Source organism: Telopea speciosissima, chromosome 1, assembly GCF_018873765.1.
Source record: "Telopea speciosissima isolate NSW1024214 ecotype Mountain lineage chromosome 1, Tspe_v1, whole genome shotgun sequence".
Classification (NCBI taxonomy): Eukaryota; Viridiplantae; Streptophyta; class Magnoliopsida; order Proteales; family Proteaceae; genus Telopea; species Telopea speciosissima.
In genome coordinates, this window is record NC_057916.1 from 31,112,493 (window position 1) to 31,132,326 (window position 19,834).

The window sequence follows — 19,834 nt, forward strand, 5'->3', positions numbered from 1 at the left end:
CGTTTCACCCAACTGAGAGGATGGACATATTGGTGATACTTCTATTTCATGTATTTTGTGAATTATGAAGATGGTCTCTAAAGAGACCGAGTAGTTTTTTAACAATTTTTCTTTGTATGTAGTTTGGTGTTTTTGAAGTTGCTATTGCCGTTGGTAGTCTTAATTATTAGTTCCTGGAGGGCGCAGGTGAAAGATTGCCAAGGGATAATTTTTCGAGTGGGTCATGGCTGGGAGTGTGAGCGAAGAATATGGGGCTGGAAGGTCTTCGGAGGGGATTTCAAGTGGGCAGCGTTGCCAATCTGGGGAAGCTCTGGCAGAATGGCGGTCCTCTGAGCAGGTTGAAAATGGAACCCCGTCTACTTCACCCCCTTACTGGGACACTGACGACGACGATGATTGTGGTATGCTCCTTTAATGTCTCGATTGCTCTTCGCGTTTCCCTCTCTTTATCTTTTAACCTCTATTGTGTTTGCCTGACAATTGTGTCACAACTTGCAACTGGGTGTTTTACCTATTGCTTACAATATCTACAAAGTCAACCTCTGTTTTTTTTTTGCCTGGTTGGGGGCAGGATACGCTTGTGGTTGGTTTTCAAACATCTAGTCACGATACAATCTGATTGCCTCTCGGTATCACGGAGTGTCTGATCAGTAAGAAGTTTAACAGGACGTGGTGAATTGTGTTTGTTTTTCTTCTATTTTTCTTAAGAGAGTGAATAGATTCTGTGAACTTGTCTCTTATTCGCGGTACTTGGTGAAGTATTAGTAATCTAGGCAATGCCTGACTGTTTGGCTGCTTTGCTGGAGAAGGTTGTTGGTAGACGTATAGGTGACTAACAGTAACAAGTGCCCAGCCATCGTCACATGGGGGCACGACTGTATGAAAAAGTTCAAATGAGATGTGTTTATTAACTCTGTGAACAATACATATGGTCTTTAAAATATGCTCAAGTGCCATTGTAATTTTAGCTCTTTGTGCATGTCAAGTAAGCTAAAATGATCATGGGAACAAGGTTTTCTATTGCTGTGCTGATGGCTGTTGTGCTTATGATTGTATTGCGACTCGAAGGTGCTGTTGCTAACTACTGGCTTCTACATATGGTTATCTGTTCAAGACAGGTTCTGCTGTTAATATCTATTCTTGTTGTTCCAAGTTGGAGTCTTTGATATATATACTCCAACTTGAGGAGTGTTGAAATGTACCGTGAGAGGTCTTGTTCCTTGTTAAATCGTGAGAGAGAGGGGAGTTTGATGTTGAGTTATCTTTTTTGTTTGTTATTTAATTATTTACTTGATATTTGTTTGTAAGTAGACTTTGACTCATAGTAGGTTTCCTACTAAGATTAAGTTTCGTAATGCAATAGATGTAGTGAGACTAGACCATGATAGAACAACTGAATCCCGTCGTGGCTTAGGAGGCTAGGATTTGCTCTCCCCTTTTCTCCCATCGTTTCTCTCTCTTCCTTTCTCTCGGTTCTCTTCTTCATAGATTCTGGTTTATTATATTTGATTTTGCCACTCAGTTATTTATGGGCTTAATTCACGTCACAATAATGTAATGCACTGTGGTGGGATTATTTAAAAAATGAAAAAGGTTAGAGCAAATTACTTAGACTTCCCCTGACCTTTCTGACAATTCAGGGAACCTCCCCTATGCTTCTGACAACTACTCAGACCTCCCCTACTTTTGAAACTGGGCTTCACTTAGCACTAGGCCGTTAACGGTGTTAGTAATTAACCTGCTGTGACCAAAATGCCCTTACTTATAAAGGACAATTCAACGCAGCCTTGCCCTTTCTTCTTCTTCTTCCTTCTGCAAACCTTGAACCCAGATGAGATGCAACAACACTCTTCTCTCCAAAACCCACCTCCTCATCCTTCTCGAGTTCTCGTTTCGCTTCCACAGCTTCAGATGCAACATCACTCTTCTCTCCAAAGCCCTAGAGGCCGGACCAGAACCAATCCGTAGCCGAAACCGCTCCCTCATCCCTTCCCCCCTCCCCTGCAACCCCTTCCCACCACCGCAATTCACCCCTACCTCCCTCGCTATCACTCAATTTTCTTATCTTACCTGGTCAAGTGCTTGATAGGGACTCTTTGACCTTCCGGTTCACTGGGGACCAGCTGGTAAGTCCACAAGATTCATGAGATTTTAAGATTAAAACTAATTGAATACAGAGGGATGTGATTCTGGTTTACTAGGAGTATAAGATATTTAAATTCTGGACAGAATATGCTAGACAGATTGTGTAAGAATAAGAGGTAGGATAGAAGAAAAGATCAGGAAAGAAGATTGGATTTCAGATAAACATAAAGCAACAGAAAAGTGGACCGAAACCAGAGTTCTAGGTCTGCAGAGTTTTTTCTTCTCTTTTTTGGGTTTGTTTTTCCAGCAGAGGGTTAGGGGTGTAGTATCCTGCAAAGACGAGCGTTTCCCACTCGTGTGTTAAATGCCGCCATTTCTCCATTTCTTTGTATAAAAAACTTCTTTCCGTTTTGATACTTTGATCTGGTTCACCAAAATTTAGGGTTTCTGCTTTCAGAATCTCCAAATTTTTTGTTTTTTAAAAAACAATTATTTGTTACTATCTAACAACTTGACTAGATCATGTATGGTTTGATTGATATCTTTGCGTGGATTATCGGAGCTATCTTATGGTTAAGGCACTGAGTTGTTGAACTAATTTGAATAGGAATTAGTGTTGCTCATCCTTTAGTGATTTTACATCAGAACTGGTTAGTTTGGAGTTCTTTGGCTTGATAAGAAGAAGGTGGCGGTGCCTCTTGTTTGCCAAGGCCACTCGCGCGCAGTCGTTGATTTGTTCTACAGTCTGATAACTCTAGATGGCTTTCTACTCTTCGGTGAGGCTTTCTAAGATTTTGGATGAGGAAGAAGGTAGGTCCGATTTGGAATTAGAATTTGGGGCTTGGGAGGTGGAAAATAAATTAAGAGAAAAATGGAATCATGACGTTTGAATTGGAGGATGGAGGGCTGATTTAGATACCCAGATCCCAAAATCTTCAGAAGAAGAGAAGCTGCTTAGGTTGCTTTCAAGATCGTCATCCAGAAATGGCGGTGTGAAATCAGTCTTCCATGGTTCCATGGTTACAAAAAGAAAGAGGAAGAAACGTTCCATGGTTACAAAGATTATTACTTGTAAGTGGATTGATGTGCAATTTTGTTGCCCTAAGTTTTTCGTTTGCTTTTATTCCTTTTGATACATACATCGGGATGTTAGCCCATTCTTTAGGTAGGAGTAATATTTCCATACTAGAGTTTTGCTTATTTAATTATCTGGTGGCTTCTATTGCATTCGAATTGCTTCCAGGGTTTAGCTATTTTCGTTTTCCCCTTCTTGTGTTGTCTTTGATCACATGTGGTGGGTTCAAGGCTCAAGGGTACACTTTTGGGTTTTTATGGAGTGATTCAATGGGTCTTGTCATGTTTGGTACCGTGTGAGAAAGCACTTATGCTGATTGCAGAGTGTCTCAACCAATACTGTTGCTAAAGAGTGGGGAAGGGAGGGCGCAGTGAGAAAGAAACAAACGTTTGCTTCCCCCAGTTACCATCTCCAGAAAGTAAAAAGGGGTGGAGATTTCTTTTTGGGTTCTTCTCATGCCTATTGTGAAGATTAGCTTCCTTAGGCAATGGGCCCTTGTATTTTATTTTCATATGTGGGATCGTAATAAATGTAAACCTTGGGTCTAGGTAAAAATCTGCAATTTGGTCTTGGAGAAGAGGAGACTTGTGGGTTGGAAGAAGATATCTATTTTCTATTTTCTTTTCGGCAATATGGGTTTACAAAATGTACCTTATGTCAATACTAAGGTCTGTGTATCGTGGTAAAAAACAATTGTAAGTGGTGGATTTTTCATTTCGATTTTGTAGGGGAGTAATGGTCGAGTGAAAGTTCTACTAGTCAATTGTCTATCTGTCTCTAGGCTGGGAAGATTGGATGTTTGATGTTCGGCCGTTCGTGCTGTTGACTGACAGTTTTGATAAGAAATGAATGAATAATTGTGAAGATTAAGCTGTTAGATGCCTATTGGAGTGCTGTGGTAGAACACAAAATTGGGGTGGGTTTTCAGGTTGAGACTCTAGGAAGGTGATCTCAAGTTATGGATTGTGTGTGTGGAATATGTTATGAAACAATATGAGGACATCCTAATGTAAAAAAAAGGGCGTACCCAGTGCACGAGGCTCCCTCCACTGTGGGGTCTGGGGAGGGTCATAATGTACGCAGCCTTACCCCTGCTTTCACAGAGAGGCTGTTTCCACTTCCAGACTCGAACCCGTGACCACTTGGTCACAATGAGGATATCCTAATGTAATACTGATTTAATGGGTTAAAACAGTACTAAACAGAATATAAAAACCAAACAAAATTCCAGCGATAGGAGAAAACTCGTATTATCAAATCCAGCCATCAGATGGACCCAAGATTCAGGTTGAGTTCTCTTATCAGGAAGGGAAGTCTTCACTGAAAATTGCAGACTGATCCAACGGATTAATCTGACTTTATGTAGGAATCCTAGTACCACTAGGGAAGGGCAAAACTGGCAAAATAAAATTCTAGTGAATGATCAAATTGCAGAATATTAAACCCAACTCTATGTTGATGTTATGCAATTAAAACCAGAAGAATCTGATCCACAAAACAGGTATCGATTTCAGCAATTGAGAACCTAGAACCAATCCTACTTGAAGTAGGACTTCACTATTCAGCCAACAGAATTTAGATCCAAGAACAGATTATGTAAGATAATAATTTCAGTTGAAGATATCTGAGAACAGATCCTAAATCAGATAAGGAACTACCTTTGAAATTAGCAATTCCTGTAGAGACAGGATTGAAGAAACACAGGCAGCAGTAATGGCAGAATTGCAGTGAGGAATCAATAGAAACAGTACGGAAGAAAGAATAAGGAAATAGCACGCAGGCTTCCCACCGCAAGGTATGGCTGGATTAATCACCAGTCAAGCCTTCACACAAGGGGAGCTCTCCACGCAAAGGAGCAAGCAGCAGCATCTTTTTTTCCAAAATCAAATCTTGGGTATGTGGAGCCCACACTTTCCTTTTATTTAAACCATAAAGCAGAGTTAGAGTTGGTCTGGGAATCCCCTAGCTGACTCTAATTACAACCCCTAATTCCTTTTGAAAGTCTTCCTGGCTTTTAGAAGGACATGGACCCAAATTAAAAGACTTAAAACAATAAATAAATATCTAACTTAAATTGACCCAAAACAAACTACTGGTTCGACCAGGTCTAACTTAAAACAAAACAAACTTAACTTAAACATAAAGAACATACTTAAAACCAGAAAATAAAAGGACTGAACACTATTGGACAATTGGTGTTGGGATACACTGGTCCTAGCCTTTCTTGGTTCTCCTGCGATAGGTCTGCAGATCTGCATCACGTCCCTTCATAAATGATATGAGTAGTGGGCGAGAGGGAGAATAGAGAAGTTGAGAAAGTGGAAGATTCATGGGTGGAAAAGGGAGGAAGCTTAAAGGCTTCTATTTAAGTTTATGTCCACTAGCAGTTGATAATGTGATAACATTTCTCCTGTGACAATGGGAGGATGGTTTCAAATTCTTTACTCAGTGTGAACCTTCAGTCAAAAGATCTGGATGGCATAGGAACATGGATGGACGGTGCAAGGTGGATGTTATAATCTAGTAACATTATGAGTGCATATTAAATGGTCTTTAAGACTACCTTATATTTGGAGGACTTCCTATCACTCTAGCCACCCTTGGATCACTTACAGGGGAGAGGACACCATTTGATATTTCTATGAGATTCGAGGGGCAGAAGCAGAAGGTGAACCCTCGTCTTGTTCATTATGCAGTGGCCAGAATGAAATGGTGCTATTATTCAAGTCTTTTTATTGAGTTGGTGACACCAAATTATATGACATTATTTACAAATGGGCCTGCTATACAGTACTAGGAGAATGATTCCAGACACAATTCCTGGTGAATTTGCAATGAAATAAGAAAGTGCTTTTGATGATATATCTTGAGGTATACCAAAAATCTGCTTGGATAGTGGCACACAATCATTGGTGAATTTGGAAAGAAAAAAGTGATACTGAGCTTGAGGTTTGCTAAAAATCTGTTAGAATGTTGTCTATCGTCTCCTAAATTAAATTTTGTTTCAAAAACATTCTGTGTGGTTGTTAGGGAACCCTTTGGTGCTAGGTTGATTAATATTATGTGGGAAAACCAGGGTCTGCCTTTTTCTTTAGGTGAATGCGCAGGAGTAAATGCTGTACAAGTGATGATGATATGCATGCAATTCAGTACTTGCATGGTTTCAGATATAATGAATACAAATCTATTTACTGATTCCTGTTGATAAAAGAAAGAAGAAATGTTAGCTTGGACAACTAGAGCAAGATGGAACATAATGTTGAAAGGAAAGTGACCTTGTTGAAATTTATCTTGAAATGGTTTTATGCCTTGATGCATCCATCAACATTCAGTTTGTGAACATTGTGGAAAATTACATTCATTTGGCCTTGGATATGGTTACTTCATTTTTATTTGTATCTTTTGGAACCCCTAAGATTTTTGGTATTTTTTTTTTGTCAAGATCTTTATGCATTTCAGTAATTTTTGTGGGATATGAGACAATGTTAGTTATTTTAGGTTCCTTTAAAGGTTTACCAAGTATTGAAGGTTAATGATGAAAAAGGTCAGAAAGGCACCTAAGTTTTATGTGGTTAGTTTGCTTTTAGACAGACTGCTTCAGGCTTCAGACTGAATGGGGCTTAGGCTCCCCGTTTTTAACACAACTGTACAAACGCTTATCCCAAAAGCCCGGGCTGTTAAATGGGAGGCTATAATAATATATATCAGCGTCCCATGTCTATGGTAAAAGTTATGTCATGACTTCTTAGTTAGAGAATTACCAGAGGACAAATTCTGTGCCTATTTGGAAAATTCACTTGGATTTTGTGTCTTAGTTATACCCTTACTTTTTATTTCTTGCAAAAATGTTTAATTTCTCTTACCCATAACAAGTACAGAATATTGCAAGAGGGGGGTCATTTTTGGGGGATAGGTAAGGAAATCAGACTTTGGGAGGAATTTGGGATCGGTCATTGAGGAGGTGGGGGGATGGAGATGGCGACTAGTAGGAGATGACAACTAATGGATAGATAGCCTTCTTCTTTCTGCTGACTATACCTCTAGGCTGGGATGTTGTTTAAACTAGTACCTAGTTTCTTATCCAAGGAAAGACAGATTTGTTTAAACTAGTACTTTCAATATAACCTAGGCTGGGATGTTGTTTAAACTATTACTTAGTTTCTTATCCAAGGAAAGACAGATTTTAGCTTCAGCTCTGCTGCTTTTTCATCAAATTATTCAAACTATCATTTGGATGGAATGTTTGCTGAGTTGATTTCGGTTACATGTATATATAGGGCTAAAACCATCTGAGCTATATGGAAAATTTACATGGAAGATAGAGAACTTTTCACAGATTAACAAAAGAGAACTTCGGAGTAATGCATTCGAGGTTGGCGGTTACAAATGGTATGGGGTTTTGTTCTGTGTCTTGTTTATTTCATGCTTATGTTATCTTGTAAGTTTTATATTGCCTTCATTAATTCATTTCCTTTCCTCCCCCCAATGAATAATTTTTATGTCTTATGGTTATGACAGCTAGTTCCTCACACCTTTGCATGTGGGGCTATTGGTTTTTTGTATCTTTGATCAGGTCAATTTGTGTAATGGAGTGAATGTAGGACAGGAATGAAGATTCAACCAGTTCCAAAACAGGATCTGAAATCAGGAAAAAGGGCTCAGTTCGACAGGGTTAAGGTTGGATTGGACTGTTGGATTAATGGATAGGCTTAAGGTAAAGGTAAGGTGAGGGAATAGGTCTGGAATGATAGCGAGGTCAAGGGATTAGGCAAACAGATCTGCAGCAGGGCAGTTATCTCTGCCGATTTGGACTGCAGGCTGGGAAAGTGGGGTTTGATGGGTTTAGGGAGATTTCTTGTGGATGGTGACCTGCAGGTCAGATGGGGCTAACAAGGGGATTGAGTGGAGGTCTTAGAGGGGGAAAGGTTTGCTGAAAAGCTTGAAGAAAACTAATGGCTGGATAGGGCAGGAGAGAGAGGGAATGGAATTAGAAGGTTAGTCAAAAATAGAAGGTAACCTGGGAATGAAGGTCTGGGCAGCAGCAGTGGAGCTTGGTTGAAGGATGAGAAGAAGAAGGTAATTACAGAAATCTGTAAATTACTTGAAAAAAAACTGATGTTCAAAACAGTAGCAGCTTGAATATTGATTGAAGAATGTATCTCCCGATTTGAACAGATGCAAGGAGTCATTGGAGATCCACTAGCCATGCACCTGATGTTACTCACAAGACAAACTCATGTAGAGCTCAACAGCAGCAGCAAAACAAATATGTTCTTCAAAACTAAACTGTGTAGCTCTTAGGCCCCCCCTTGGCTTTTATTTATAATCTTTGAATGAGGTTACATAGCACTATCAACAACTAGGTTAATGTGAAGACTTTTTAATTTCAAAAATAGAAACTAACTACCAATTACAAAATAGAAAGTACTAACTTCTAATTATGAAAATAGAAACTAAACTGAAATAGAAACTAACTAAAGCAACTAAGTTTCTAAAATATAAAAGGCAGCTTGACTGGTCAAAGGCCAGCTGGCTCCTTTAAGGGCTGTGACACTGTAGCTCTTAGGCCCCCCCTTTGGCTTTTATTTATAATCTTTGAATGAGGTTACATAGCACTATCAACAACGAGGTTGATGTGAAGACTTTCTAATTTCAAAAATAGAAATTAACTACCAATTACAAAATAGAAAGTACTAACTTCTAATTATGAAAATAGAAACTAAACTGAAAATAGAAACTAACTAAAGCAACTAAGTTTCTAAAATATAAAAGACTGAAAATAGAAACTAACTAATGCAACTAAGTTTCTAAAATATAAAAGGCAGCTTGACTGGTCAAAGGCCAGCTGGCTCCTTTAAGGGCTGTGACACTGTTCACGTGAACAGTGTTTCCTGGTCCAAAACTGGCTCAATACTTGGGCTGGTTCAATTGGCATCAGCTCTCCCCAGCTTGAAGAAATTCGTCCTCGAATTTTGCAATGATGAGGGGAATCAACATGTGATCAGTAGCTTTGACCATCCCCAAACAGAATTCTGGTGAGGCAGGGACATTGGGTATAAAATCTTCAAGGCGTGGAGCTTTCTCTTCGAAGAACCATGGTGGCATAACAAACTCTATGTGTTCGTTTTTTGAATCAACAACAACTGTGAATGTCCTGTCCATAGCGTCTTCAATGTTAGCAACCTTCTCATCGAACATTTGAGACACAAGCTCCACCTTTTCAAGAACAACATCTTGAAGGTCATTGTTTTCCTTTGGAATGCTGGCAATCAACTTTTCATCTTCTACTGTTTCAGCCATCCATACTTGAGTAAGAACATGAATAACTCGAATATCATCACCCAAATCTTCATAGTAACCAGCCACTTCATCATCGGATGGGGGATACACATGCAAACCCTGTTCATCATAAGAGGTTTTCTCTTCTTTTTCAGCTACATTAATAGGCTTATGCTTTTGTGGGCACTCCCTGGCATAGTGTCCAATCTTATTGCAGTGGAAACACTTGTGAGGATCACTATGTCCATGGGGGCTTTACCCTTATGATCAACACGTGGAGGAGCTGTAGGGCGGGAAGAACTACCGACAAAATAGCTTGTTCTAGTAGAACCAGCAGCAGAATTTCCAACTCGAGTGTAACCATTAGAAGTAGACTTGGGTGCTGGAAAAACTTTATTGGTGTCGACAATAGAGGAGTCAAACTTTCTATTGGCAGCCAATAATTCTTCAGCCTTCAATGCCTTCTCAAAACAGTCCCGGACATCTCTAACATCAACTACTCCAATGGCCTTGGTAATATCAGCCCTCAATCCCAGTCGAAACCGAGGTAGCATTTGAGTGGTACTCTCTGTAGTTCCAGTACGAGAAGAAAGAGCATCAAACTTCTGCATGTACTCAAATACAGTCATAGTCCCTTGGCGTAGGGAGTTGAACTGATCCTGCAATTGAGCTCTGTAGTGTCTGGGCAGATATTTCTCCTTCAAATCATATCTCATATCTTCCCATGTAGTAGGTGCATGGCCATCAAGTTCCATGTCTCTCTTTGCATTTCTCCACCATTCTTGGGTAGGGCCAACTAGCTTGGTATGTGCCAATCTCATCTTCCTGTCTTCAGGCAAGTCATACCAATCAAAATAATCATCAAGGGCAGCAAACCGGTCATAGAATACTTGTGGATCATGGTTCCCATCGAACTCTTTCAGCTCAAGTTTTACCTTCTGGGTGTCGTATCTTTGGTTGGTAGCTTCATTTGTAGTGAAGTAGGATCTCAAGTACTCCTCAAAATTAGGTCTTTGAGGGTCTTCTCTAATTCCATCCCTGTCTTCTCTGTATCCATCTCTGTCATGTCTGCGCCTATCTCTATGATCGCTATATTCTCTGTGATTCCTGGGGTGATCTCTGTATTCCCTGGATCTATTCTTGTGATTTCTAGTCCTTCCCAGGGTTCCATGTATTTCAGAATTGACTTGGAATCTATCCTCTTCTAAGGGAATGTTGCTGTCCCTAAGAGGTGTAGTCTGCCGTTGTTCCATAACTTGTAATCTATCATTGATAGATTTCTGATCTGTCGAAAGCTTCTAGAGCATCTCCATGATGGCAGCAAGGGGATCAGGTTGGGGTGGCAGATCTGGATTCAGCACTGGATTGCCATGGTGATCCATGGCTTTGATACCACTTAATGTAGGACAGGAATGAAGATTCAACCAGTCCCAAAACAGGATCTGAAATCTGGAAAAAGGGCTCAGTTCGATAAGAGTTAAGGTTGGATTGGACTGGTGGATTAATGGATAGGCTTAAGGTAAAGGTAAGGTGAGGGAATAGGTCTGGAATGACAGGGAGGTCAAGGGATTAGGCAAACAGATCTGCAGCAGGGCAGTTGTCTCTGCTGATTTGGACTGCAGGCTGGGAAAGTGGAGTTTGATGGGTTTAGGGAGATTTCTTGTGGAAGGTGATCTGCAGGTCATATGGGGTTACCAAGGGATTGAAGATCTGGGCAGCAGCAATTGAGCTTGGTTGAAGGATGAGAAGAAGAAGGTAATTACAGAAATCTGTAAATTACTTGAAAAAAAACTGATCTTCAAAACAGTAGCAGCTTGAAGATTGATTGAAGAAGAACCTCCCGATCTTAACAGATGCAAGGAGTCACTGGAGATTACTGACAAGGCAAACACATGTAGAGCTCAACAGCAGCAGCAAAACAAATATTGCTTTCAAAACTAAACTGTGTAGCTCTTAGGCCACCCCCCTTGGCTTTTATTTATAATCTTTGTATGAGGTTACATAGCACTATCAACAACTAGGTTGATGTGAAGACTTTCTAATGTCAAAAATAGAAACTAACTACCAATTACGAAATAGGAAGTACTAACTTCTAATTTTGAAAATAGAAACTAAACTGAAAATAGAAACTAAGGCAACTAAGTTCCTAACATATAAAAGACTGAAAATAGAATCTAACTAAAGCAACTAAGTTTCTAAAATATAAAAGGCAGCTTGACTGGTCAAAGGCCAGCTGGCTCCTCTAAGGGCTGATACTGTTCACATGAACAGTGTTTCCTGGTCCAAAACTGGCCCAATACTTGGGCTGGTTCGATCTGCATCAGGAGGTTTGGATACAAATGTGTAATGTGGTCACAAGCAAATTGTGTGTAAGCAATATTCATGGGATCACTTTAAGAAGAATGCATATATGAGAAATATCTCAATTTATCATAATTTAGAATCAATAATTGCCCTTACTGTAGTGTTGGGTAAATGATACGAATGCAGATCGATCAGATGATCTGCTATGGTGGGTTTTCTTTTAAGATAGAAGGAAATAGACTGCTAGCAATGGAGCCGCAAGGATAGGGAAGAAAAAGAATTGCAAGGATGAGGGGAAGAAGCGGAATTGCAAGGATATGTGAGAGAGAGAGAGAGAGAGAGAGAGAGAGAGAGAGGGGGGGGGGGGGAGAGAATGGAACAGAAGAGAAGAAATCATTTCTGGAATACCGATCCCGTATGCCAAGCTTAATCGATTCAAAACTCTTTAAAAAACTCATTCTTTACTCGAATCATCTCCAACTGATGGGGGTTGTATAACATACATAAAAATCTTCTAAAATTCCTAAGTTGACTCATAAAAGGACTTTTAATCACTCCTAAACACACTGAATAAAGTAAATAGGCTGAGAATAGAGTTCTAACTATTTAAGTCTCCTAATCTAACCCAAATACTTGATTTAACTAAAAAGGACTCTTTCTAGACTAAATTTACATGACCACACATGGCACCCACACAATCTTATCTATATACTTAATCCCAAGTACAGTTTTAAGACTTAAGACCCTAAATATAGGCTTGTAAAAGAGCCCATTACAAAAATAAGAAGCCCAAGGTCCATAAACCCAACTATGGGCCTCAATGAAGTCTTCTAAGGTCCGATTGGCCCTGGACAATCTTAACTACATCAGATACCATGGAGACTATGTGATCATTATTGTGGCTTGTAGTGCTTTGTACTCCCCTTTTTGTTTTTCTCATTAATCTTATAGACATCTGGATACAATGACCAAGTGCAACGGTAAGGTTGCTCCATTGTGACCAAGTGGTTCGAGTCTGGAAACAGCCTGTTTTAGAAAGCAGGGGTAAGGCTGCGTACATTATAACCCTCCCCAGACCCCGCAGTGGCAGGAGCCTCGTGCACTGGGTACGCCCTTTTTTTACAATCTGGATACAGTGAGGATGTGACTTGGGTATGCCTTTTGGTGGTTGAACGTGAAGTGTCTCACTCCATTCCGTCTCCTGATTTGAAGTGTCCAAGAGCCTTGAGAATGGGTGTCACAATTCTTATTTCTTAATTATAATTATGATTTGCAGAAAAGAGCCTAAGTGTAGGGGATCTACATTCTGATGCGGGCATATTTGTGGACACATCTGCAGACTGCAGGCATGGTTGGATACTTGGATATGACGTTGAAGAAGACATAGGGTAGGAGGATGGAGAAGAAGAAGAAAAATAAACAAGGAGGATATGAAGTACTTGGACTGGAACTTCCCTTCTTACCATTAACATATTTTTTTCTGTGTTACAATTATCTTCTAACTCTTCCTGTCATGAACCCCCTTGTCGTGGTGAAGAAAAGAGCGTTACATTTTGTTGGCTCTTTTTTTTAATATAATACATAGTAGTCATCATCTGATATGAAGTTTGCTGAAGCATTTAAGGGTTATAATGTCATATATCATATAGTAAGTTGTGTCATTTACCATGAAAATGATGTCATAATTCTTGGGAACTCTATAACCAAGTGAAGCGATTCAAATAAAAAATAATAAAGAATACAATGACAACCCAAGCATGCTTTTCTTGCATTACTTTATTTGATTAATTAAATTATATAGTTTTGTTTGTATGGTACATTTTTTTCCTATCCCTAGATTTTCGTTCGGTGGACATGTTTTCACCATGTCTATGTCAATACATGACACTTCTGAGTCCACAGACTATAACATTATAGAGCCGAACTTTATGCAGAAAAGAAAGAGCAGCTTTAATTTTTTCGATCCACTGGTCATTTGATTTTAAAGATTCTCATTCCTGTGTTGAGGCTATTGAGTATGCATGTATATATCTTGTCTGAGGGTAACAGTTAATTGCATGCAAAGATTGCTTCATTTTTCAATATTGATCGAATCTCTAAAAATTGTGTTTGCAGGTATATTTTGATCTACCCACAAGGGTGCGATGTTTGCAACCATCTTTCTTTGTTTCTTTGTGTAGCTAATCATGATAAGCTTCTCCCAGGTTTGATATAATTTTTGACTTCTATAATTCTAGGTTATCAACTATTATTTGTCTTTTATAGCTGATCTTGTATAACTTCTCTTCTGTTCCTACAACAGGATGGAGTCATTTTGCTCAGTTTACAATAGCTGTGGTGAATAAAGAGCCAAAGAAATCTAAGTACTCGGGTCTGTTTCTTCTTGTTTTAGTTAGTGTAGCTTCATCCCTTTCCTTCTCCTGCTGCACGCGCACTTGCACGTGGGGGTCCAAAAATGGTTTTGATGCTAATGTTGCTGATGGAAGTATGCAGATACATTGCACCGGTTCTGGAAGAAAGAGCATGATTGGGGGTGGAAAAAGTTTATGGAGTTGTCAAAGGTTCAAGATGGTTTTATTGTTGGTGACACTCTTGTTATAAAGGCTCAAGTCCAAGTTATTAGGTACTTTAAAAATTCAATGGTTGGCTGATTTTTATCCATTTTGTTGATATTTCAATGTAAAGACAATGCGAGTAATCTTGTTATGCACAATTAGGAACAATTAGGTTTCTTTAATAACATCTACTAAATTTATAGATGCACACTAGAAACTTTAAGCATTCTCAAATAAAAAATTGCTGTATAACCCTCAAATCCTAAATCATTTTTTTGGGTATTCATCAAGTCTGAAAGCTTGTATTTTCTAATATTCTGGCACCTGCCTTTGTATCCATCCATCATGATAGCCATTTACCATAGCTTATGTCTTGGTTTTGTATGAGTTTGCTACTGATTGATTTTCGAAAATTTCAAAATTTAAATCATCATAATTTGGCGAAATATTTTGGTTTCTCTGGACCTCTAAACGAAAGCACATGCAGAATATAAATAATACAATTTTCCTTGAAATGAGCGAAATAACATGAACAATATATAAAAATTTTCGGTGAACTATTACATTCTTTCATTTTAATACCAATTTTTTTAGTCGAAAAACGAGTCAAAATTTGTGAAATGAGTCGATAATTGTCAAAATTGTGGAAATGAGTCGAAATTGTTAGAACACCACAGATTTGTAAAAAAGCTTACAAACCTTTGGTGATTCAAAGAGACTTTGGGTTGAAACTTCAAGAAAGAGGAGAATCCCTAAAACTTATCTTGGATTATTTTTTTCCCTAGATTTGAGCAATGTTTGAATGCTTACACTAACAAAATAAGGTGCAAAACCAAACTACCACTCTCAGTGTTTTTTCCCTCCTCCAACATCTAATCATTCATACATGTGTATTTATGCTTAAATAAATATCTCTTAAAGTTTCATTTAGTATTTCCCTGATTTTACTTTGTTTCTCTTCATTGCCCAAAAATTTTCCACATTTTGACCATTTCGATGAAATATTTTGATTTATACAGGGTTGAAATGATCTGTACTGTGGATTGTGGAAACCTCAAACCTTGGCTAAATAAACTACCACTCTCTAAACAACTTTTTTTGTGAAGTGCACAATTCTACACTACCAAACCTAGCTCCTGCTAGCACATATGCAACAACTACAAACTCAGCCTTGTCCCAACTTAATGGGGTCGGCTACATGGATCCAGCAAAACAAGGTAGGGAAAACTAAGGTCTAAACAAGAAAAGGGGGATGAAGAGATATGGGAAAGAGGGATGGGGAATGAATGAGAAATGAAAAAAGGAAAATAACAGCAAAATGAAAGAACGTGCAAAACTACCCTACACTTCATGGAAACCTGCAGCTATCCTAGCTTCCATCTTCACTTATAGACTGTAACCAATTTTTCTCATAAACCGTCACCTGCTCTCAATTCCTCCCATAATCACACCGCAGATTCTTACCTATTAATCTCTAATTTTAAATCCATAGAGTTCCTGTACAATTCTTCAACAAAACTTGGCTGTAATTCCCTGTAAATCTGAGTTCTACTAATAATCTGAATGATATGTTTTTTAATGAAAACTATTTGCAGTTATGGAAAAGGAAATGGAAGTTAAGGGTTTGTCAAGCTGTTGCCTTTTTTGGTTCCTTACATTCTATAGTGAATTTAATATTCTTGGACCTAGGGCTCCCCTCTTTATTGCAGCCGGCTTGCTCTCCCCTCCCCCTGCTATCTCTACTTTTCTTTCTTTGGCCCTAGGGCTTGTATATTTTCTCCTTATTTCTTCGCATTATAATTTGTATTCATCCAAAAAAAATAAAAATTTCTTGGACCATTAGTCTTGCCGCCGTTCTACAATGCATGAAAGGTCTAATATTCTCCCAATGTGCAGTCAAGGTTAGTGGAAATTACTTATGGACTTTGTTTAACTTGATTGCAATACATTGCTTTGCCTTCTCTTTTTTTTTGCTGACGAGGGTATCCAAGCCTTCGGCCTTCTCAGTCAACAAGCATGCCTAAAAAGTATGTGTATGAATAATTGGATTATATTGCCAATCCAATTACTTACCATTGGTTTGTATTATGCATGATCCAACTTTGTATTCGTTGTAGTGTAGAAGTTTGAATTGACTTTAATGTTGCACTTCATTCTCAATTTGTAGCCACCCCTGTGAGGTAGGCTTCCAAGCATAGTTGTCAGGCAACACCTTAGGCAACAAGGTAGAAGCCTTGAGGTGGTCTGTAACCTCATTTATCGAAGCACCAGACCTAGAATGTGAAGGAAACAAACCTCAAAAATGGCAAAGCTACCTGAAATATGGTGCTCACCTTCGGTTCCTTTGTGTTGCCTTGGCTCACCTTGATGCTATGACGGCTATGCTTCCAAGTTGGATGCATGATATTTCAATGTTGACTATTATAGTTAATTAGATCTTATGCAATTTTATGCCGTACTTAAAACTGGAATTTGGCAATTTGATAACCAACGGACCTCTATTTTTTCTGTATGTCAGGGAGAGAGCAGACCGCCCTTTTCGTTGCCTTGATTGTTTGTATAGGAGAGAACTGGTTCGAGTATATCTAACGAATGTTGAGCAAATTTGTCGGCGCTTTGTGGAAGAGAGGAGAGGCAAGCTTGGGAAGTTGATTGAGGACAAAGTGAGATGGTCAAGGTAGATTATGTTTCTGTCAGAATCTGTCATCATAAACAAATTGTAAAAAAGTAATGGTTTTATTTACCAACATAGAAACAGACAAGATATATCAATTCAGGGGAATATGTTGTGAGCTGCCAAAGCTGTTTTGTTCTAGAAACGTGTGAATGAGCTCAGTATTGTCTAAAGGGAATATATTTTCTGTGAATCATCCACATTCTCTAAAATATGCATCTTTTACATCAGATAACTCCAGTAAGGAGACTGCAGTATCCTTACTGTGTTGGAGATCTCTCTTTGATTTTAGTCTTATGTTTTAGTTGTTGTTATTCACCTATTCCAACTAGTGTTAATTTGTAGTAGTACTGTTGTTTGTACATTGGCAGTTTATTTGCAAACTGAAGTTTTCCATCGCGTTGTGCTTCTTAGTTGCCTGCCTGCAACTAATCAGATGTCAGATGATCCAACTTCATTATGTTTAATTTGGTCTGTACTGTTCTTTAACAAGGGATGTTTTTGTTTTGTGATGGTTGCAGCTTCTGCGCTTTCTGGTTAGGAGTTGACCAGAATGCAAGGCGTCGCATGTCCAGGGAGAAAACTGATGTGATCTTGAAGGTTGTTGTGAAGCATTTTTTTATAGAGAAGGAAGTCACCTCTACGTTGGTAATGGATTCACTTTATAGTGGTTTGAAGGCTCTTGAGGGCCAGAGCAAGAGCAAGAAAGGGAGAACAAAACAATCGGAAAATGAAGAAACCCCAGCTCCTATTGTTCGGGTAGAGAAAGACATATTCATTTTGGGAGATGATGTGTTACTGCTACTCGAAAGGGCTGCGTTGGAGCCACTGCCTCCGAAGGATGAGAAGGGTCCTCAAAATCGTACGAAGGTAAGCTATTATTCCAACAGTAGAATGATAAAGCAGAGGGAGGGCTCATCTCCCCCCTCTTGCTTGTATTATAATGCGTCACACTGCGCAATGTATTGGAAATCTTGGTATTTGTGGAATCAAGAAATTGTGTTACTTCTACTTATAATGCATCAAAACGTGCGCAATTTATAACAAACAATATTTGCGGATATTCTATCTAAATCATGTGTAGGATGGGAGTTCGGGAGAAGACTCCAACAAAGATTCCATTGAACGTGATGAAAGGCGTCTGACAGAACTTGGTCGGAGGACTGTAGAAATTTTTGTGCTTGCCCATATTTTCAGGTAATTTACTTGCTGTATGTGTTTAGCTGTCCTCTTTTCTGAGTTCTTAATTCCTACTTTCTGAGTCATGCAGTTTTTCAGTGTTACCTTATTGTTGTAGAACCTTCTTATTGTTCTGGATAAGCTTAACTCCTCTGCTAGTTAATGGATTGTGGGGGATTGAAAAAGTTCTCCCAAGTACCATGGTACTAAATCTCGTTTCGTTTCGGTGTTTCGGTCTGACCGAAATTTCCGAGATACTGAAATTTCGACAAAAAATCGTCGAAATATGGTATTTTTCTGTGGGTGTAAAATGCCAAAAATACCGAGATTTCCGAAATATTCGAAATATTGCACGTGACACTTTGTGACTTTTCAATATCTCGCGATATATCGTGAGTCCACGATATTTCGTCGATATGTCACGAGATATCATCGAAATATGGTATTTTTCCATTTTGGATTGGTATCGTATCTCGGACAACTCGAGATATACGAAATTTGGCGAAATATCGCCGAAATTTCGCGAGATTTTGAACCTTGCTCCCAAGTCCTAGAGGATCTTATATTAAAAAAAAAATGCAGTGGACAAGAATTTATGAATAATGTGCAATTTAATTTCAAGGGGAGTTACATTTTCCTGACAACTGAACTTTGCTGACTAACATTTGGCTTTTGCTGTAGTTCTTAAATCAGTTAGGGTTTTGTAAACCCTGCCATGTACTTTTCTCTTTCTTGTTGTAATTTACTAAGGAGATTTTTTTTTTTGGGTGAATAAAAAATTTATTACCAAAAGGAGAAAGGGTACAAGGGAGCCACAAGGAGAAGGGGGCAAAAGACAAAAACAGAGAACAAATACAAGATTACAAAGCCACACCCGCACTAGATGAGTGGGGGAGGCCCCAAGGGGCAACAATGAGCCTATTTCTAGGAGAATCGACATATTTGGTAGGGGTCAGAGAATTTGTTCTGAAAAGGATAGCATCCCAAATCTGCTGGAAGGACCTTGATTTGAGAGTCTACCTTTTGAGATTATGCTCCATCCAAATGTGGTAAATAGTGGCATCAAAAGCATGCTTGCCCATACGGTCACAGACTGAATTACCACCAAAAGTCATATCCACCCAAATCAATTCATGCTCAAAGGGCAAACTACTACTTCTTCTTTAGGGCCAACATCTAGGAATCCATTCCAAATCGAGGAGGAGAAGGGGCGGTATGTCTTCATTGGATTTTCAACTTAGGCAGCAAGAAGGATGCACAAGGATATGCCTCTGAATAAGGAAGGATTGCGTTGGGAGGCAGCGAGAGAAGGCTCGCCATGAAGTGAAGCTGTGGCGGGGGATGTGGGACTTAAACCAAACCAACTTGCGCTAGGGAATGACTGGAGCACGCGGACGGAGGAGGTCCCAAGCTGACTTGGAGCTGAAGAGACCGGAAGTAGAGGCAAACCAAGAAACAATATCACCACAACCCAGGGGCCTTTTGGGGAGACGTGACAGAGCAGCAGCCGAAATAGGAGACCACTGGGGGATGAGGAGGGGTTCCAATCATCATATTGAATAATGTCTGAAACCTTAACCTCCCTATGGGAACCCAGTCTGTAAATAGCTTTGTCATCCACTAGATGAAGGACTCCTTAAGGGTGCCAATGATCCAGCCATAAACTAGTGGAGGCACCATCAT

The 19,834-nt window shown here is 39.2% G+C and overlaps 1 protein-coding gene across 2 annotated transcripts in view; it reads left to right on the plus strand.

The window, feature by feature from the left end:
- Positions 1-19,834, plus strand: part of LOC122661845 (TNF receptor-associated factor homolog 1b-like) — a 33,866-nt gene that overhangs the window by 756 nt on the left and 13,276 nt on the right. Inside the window, exons 2-9 of one of the 2 annotated variants that reach the window (XM_043857364.1) lie at positions 180-401; positions 7,438-7,549; positions 13,859-13,947; positions 14,046-14,114; positions 14,237-14,366; positions 16,817-16,975; positions 17,494-17,842; positions 18,057-18,169. In XM_043857364.1, coding sequence (XP_043713299.1) covers positions 224-401; positions 7,438-7,549; positions 13,859-13,947; positions 14,046-14,114; positions 14,237-14,366; positions 16,817-16,975; positions 17,494-17,842; positions 18,057-18,169 — 1,199 coding nt within the window. In that variant the 5' untranslated portion in view covers positions 180-223. The remainder of the gene's footprint in view (positions 1-179; positions 402-7,437; positions 7,550-13,858; positions 13,948-14,045; positions 14,115-14,236; positions 14,367-16,816; positions 16,976-17,493; positions 17,843-18,056; positions 18,170-19,834) is intronic. The other variant, XM_043857355.1, reaches the window with a different exon arrangement.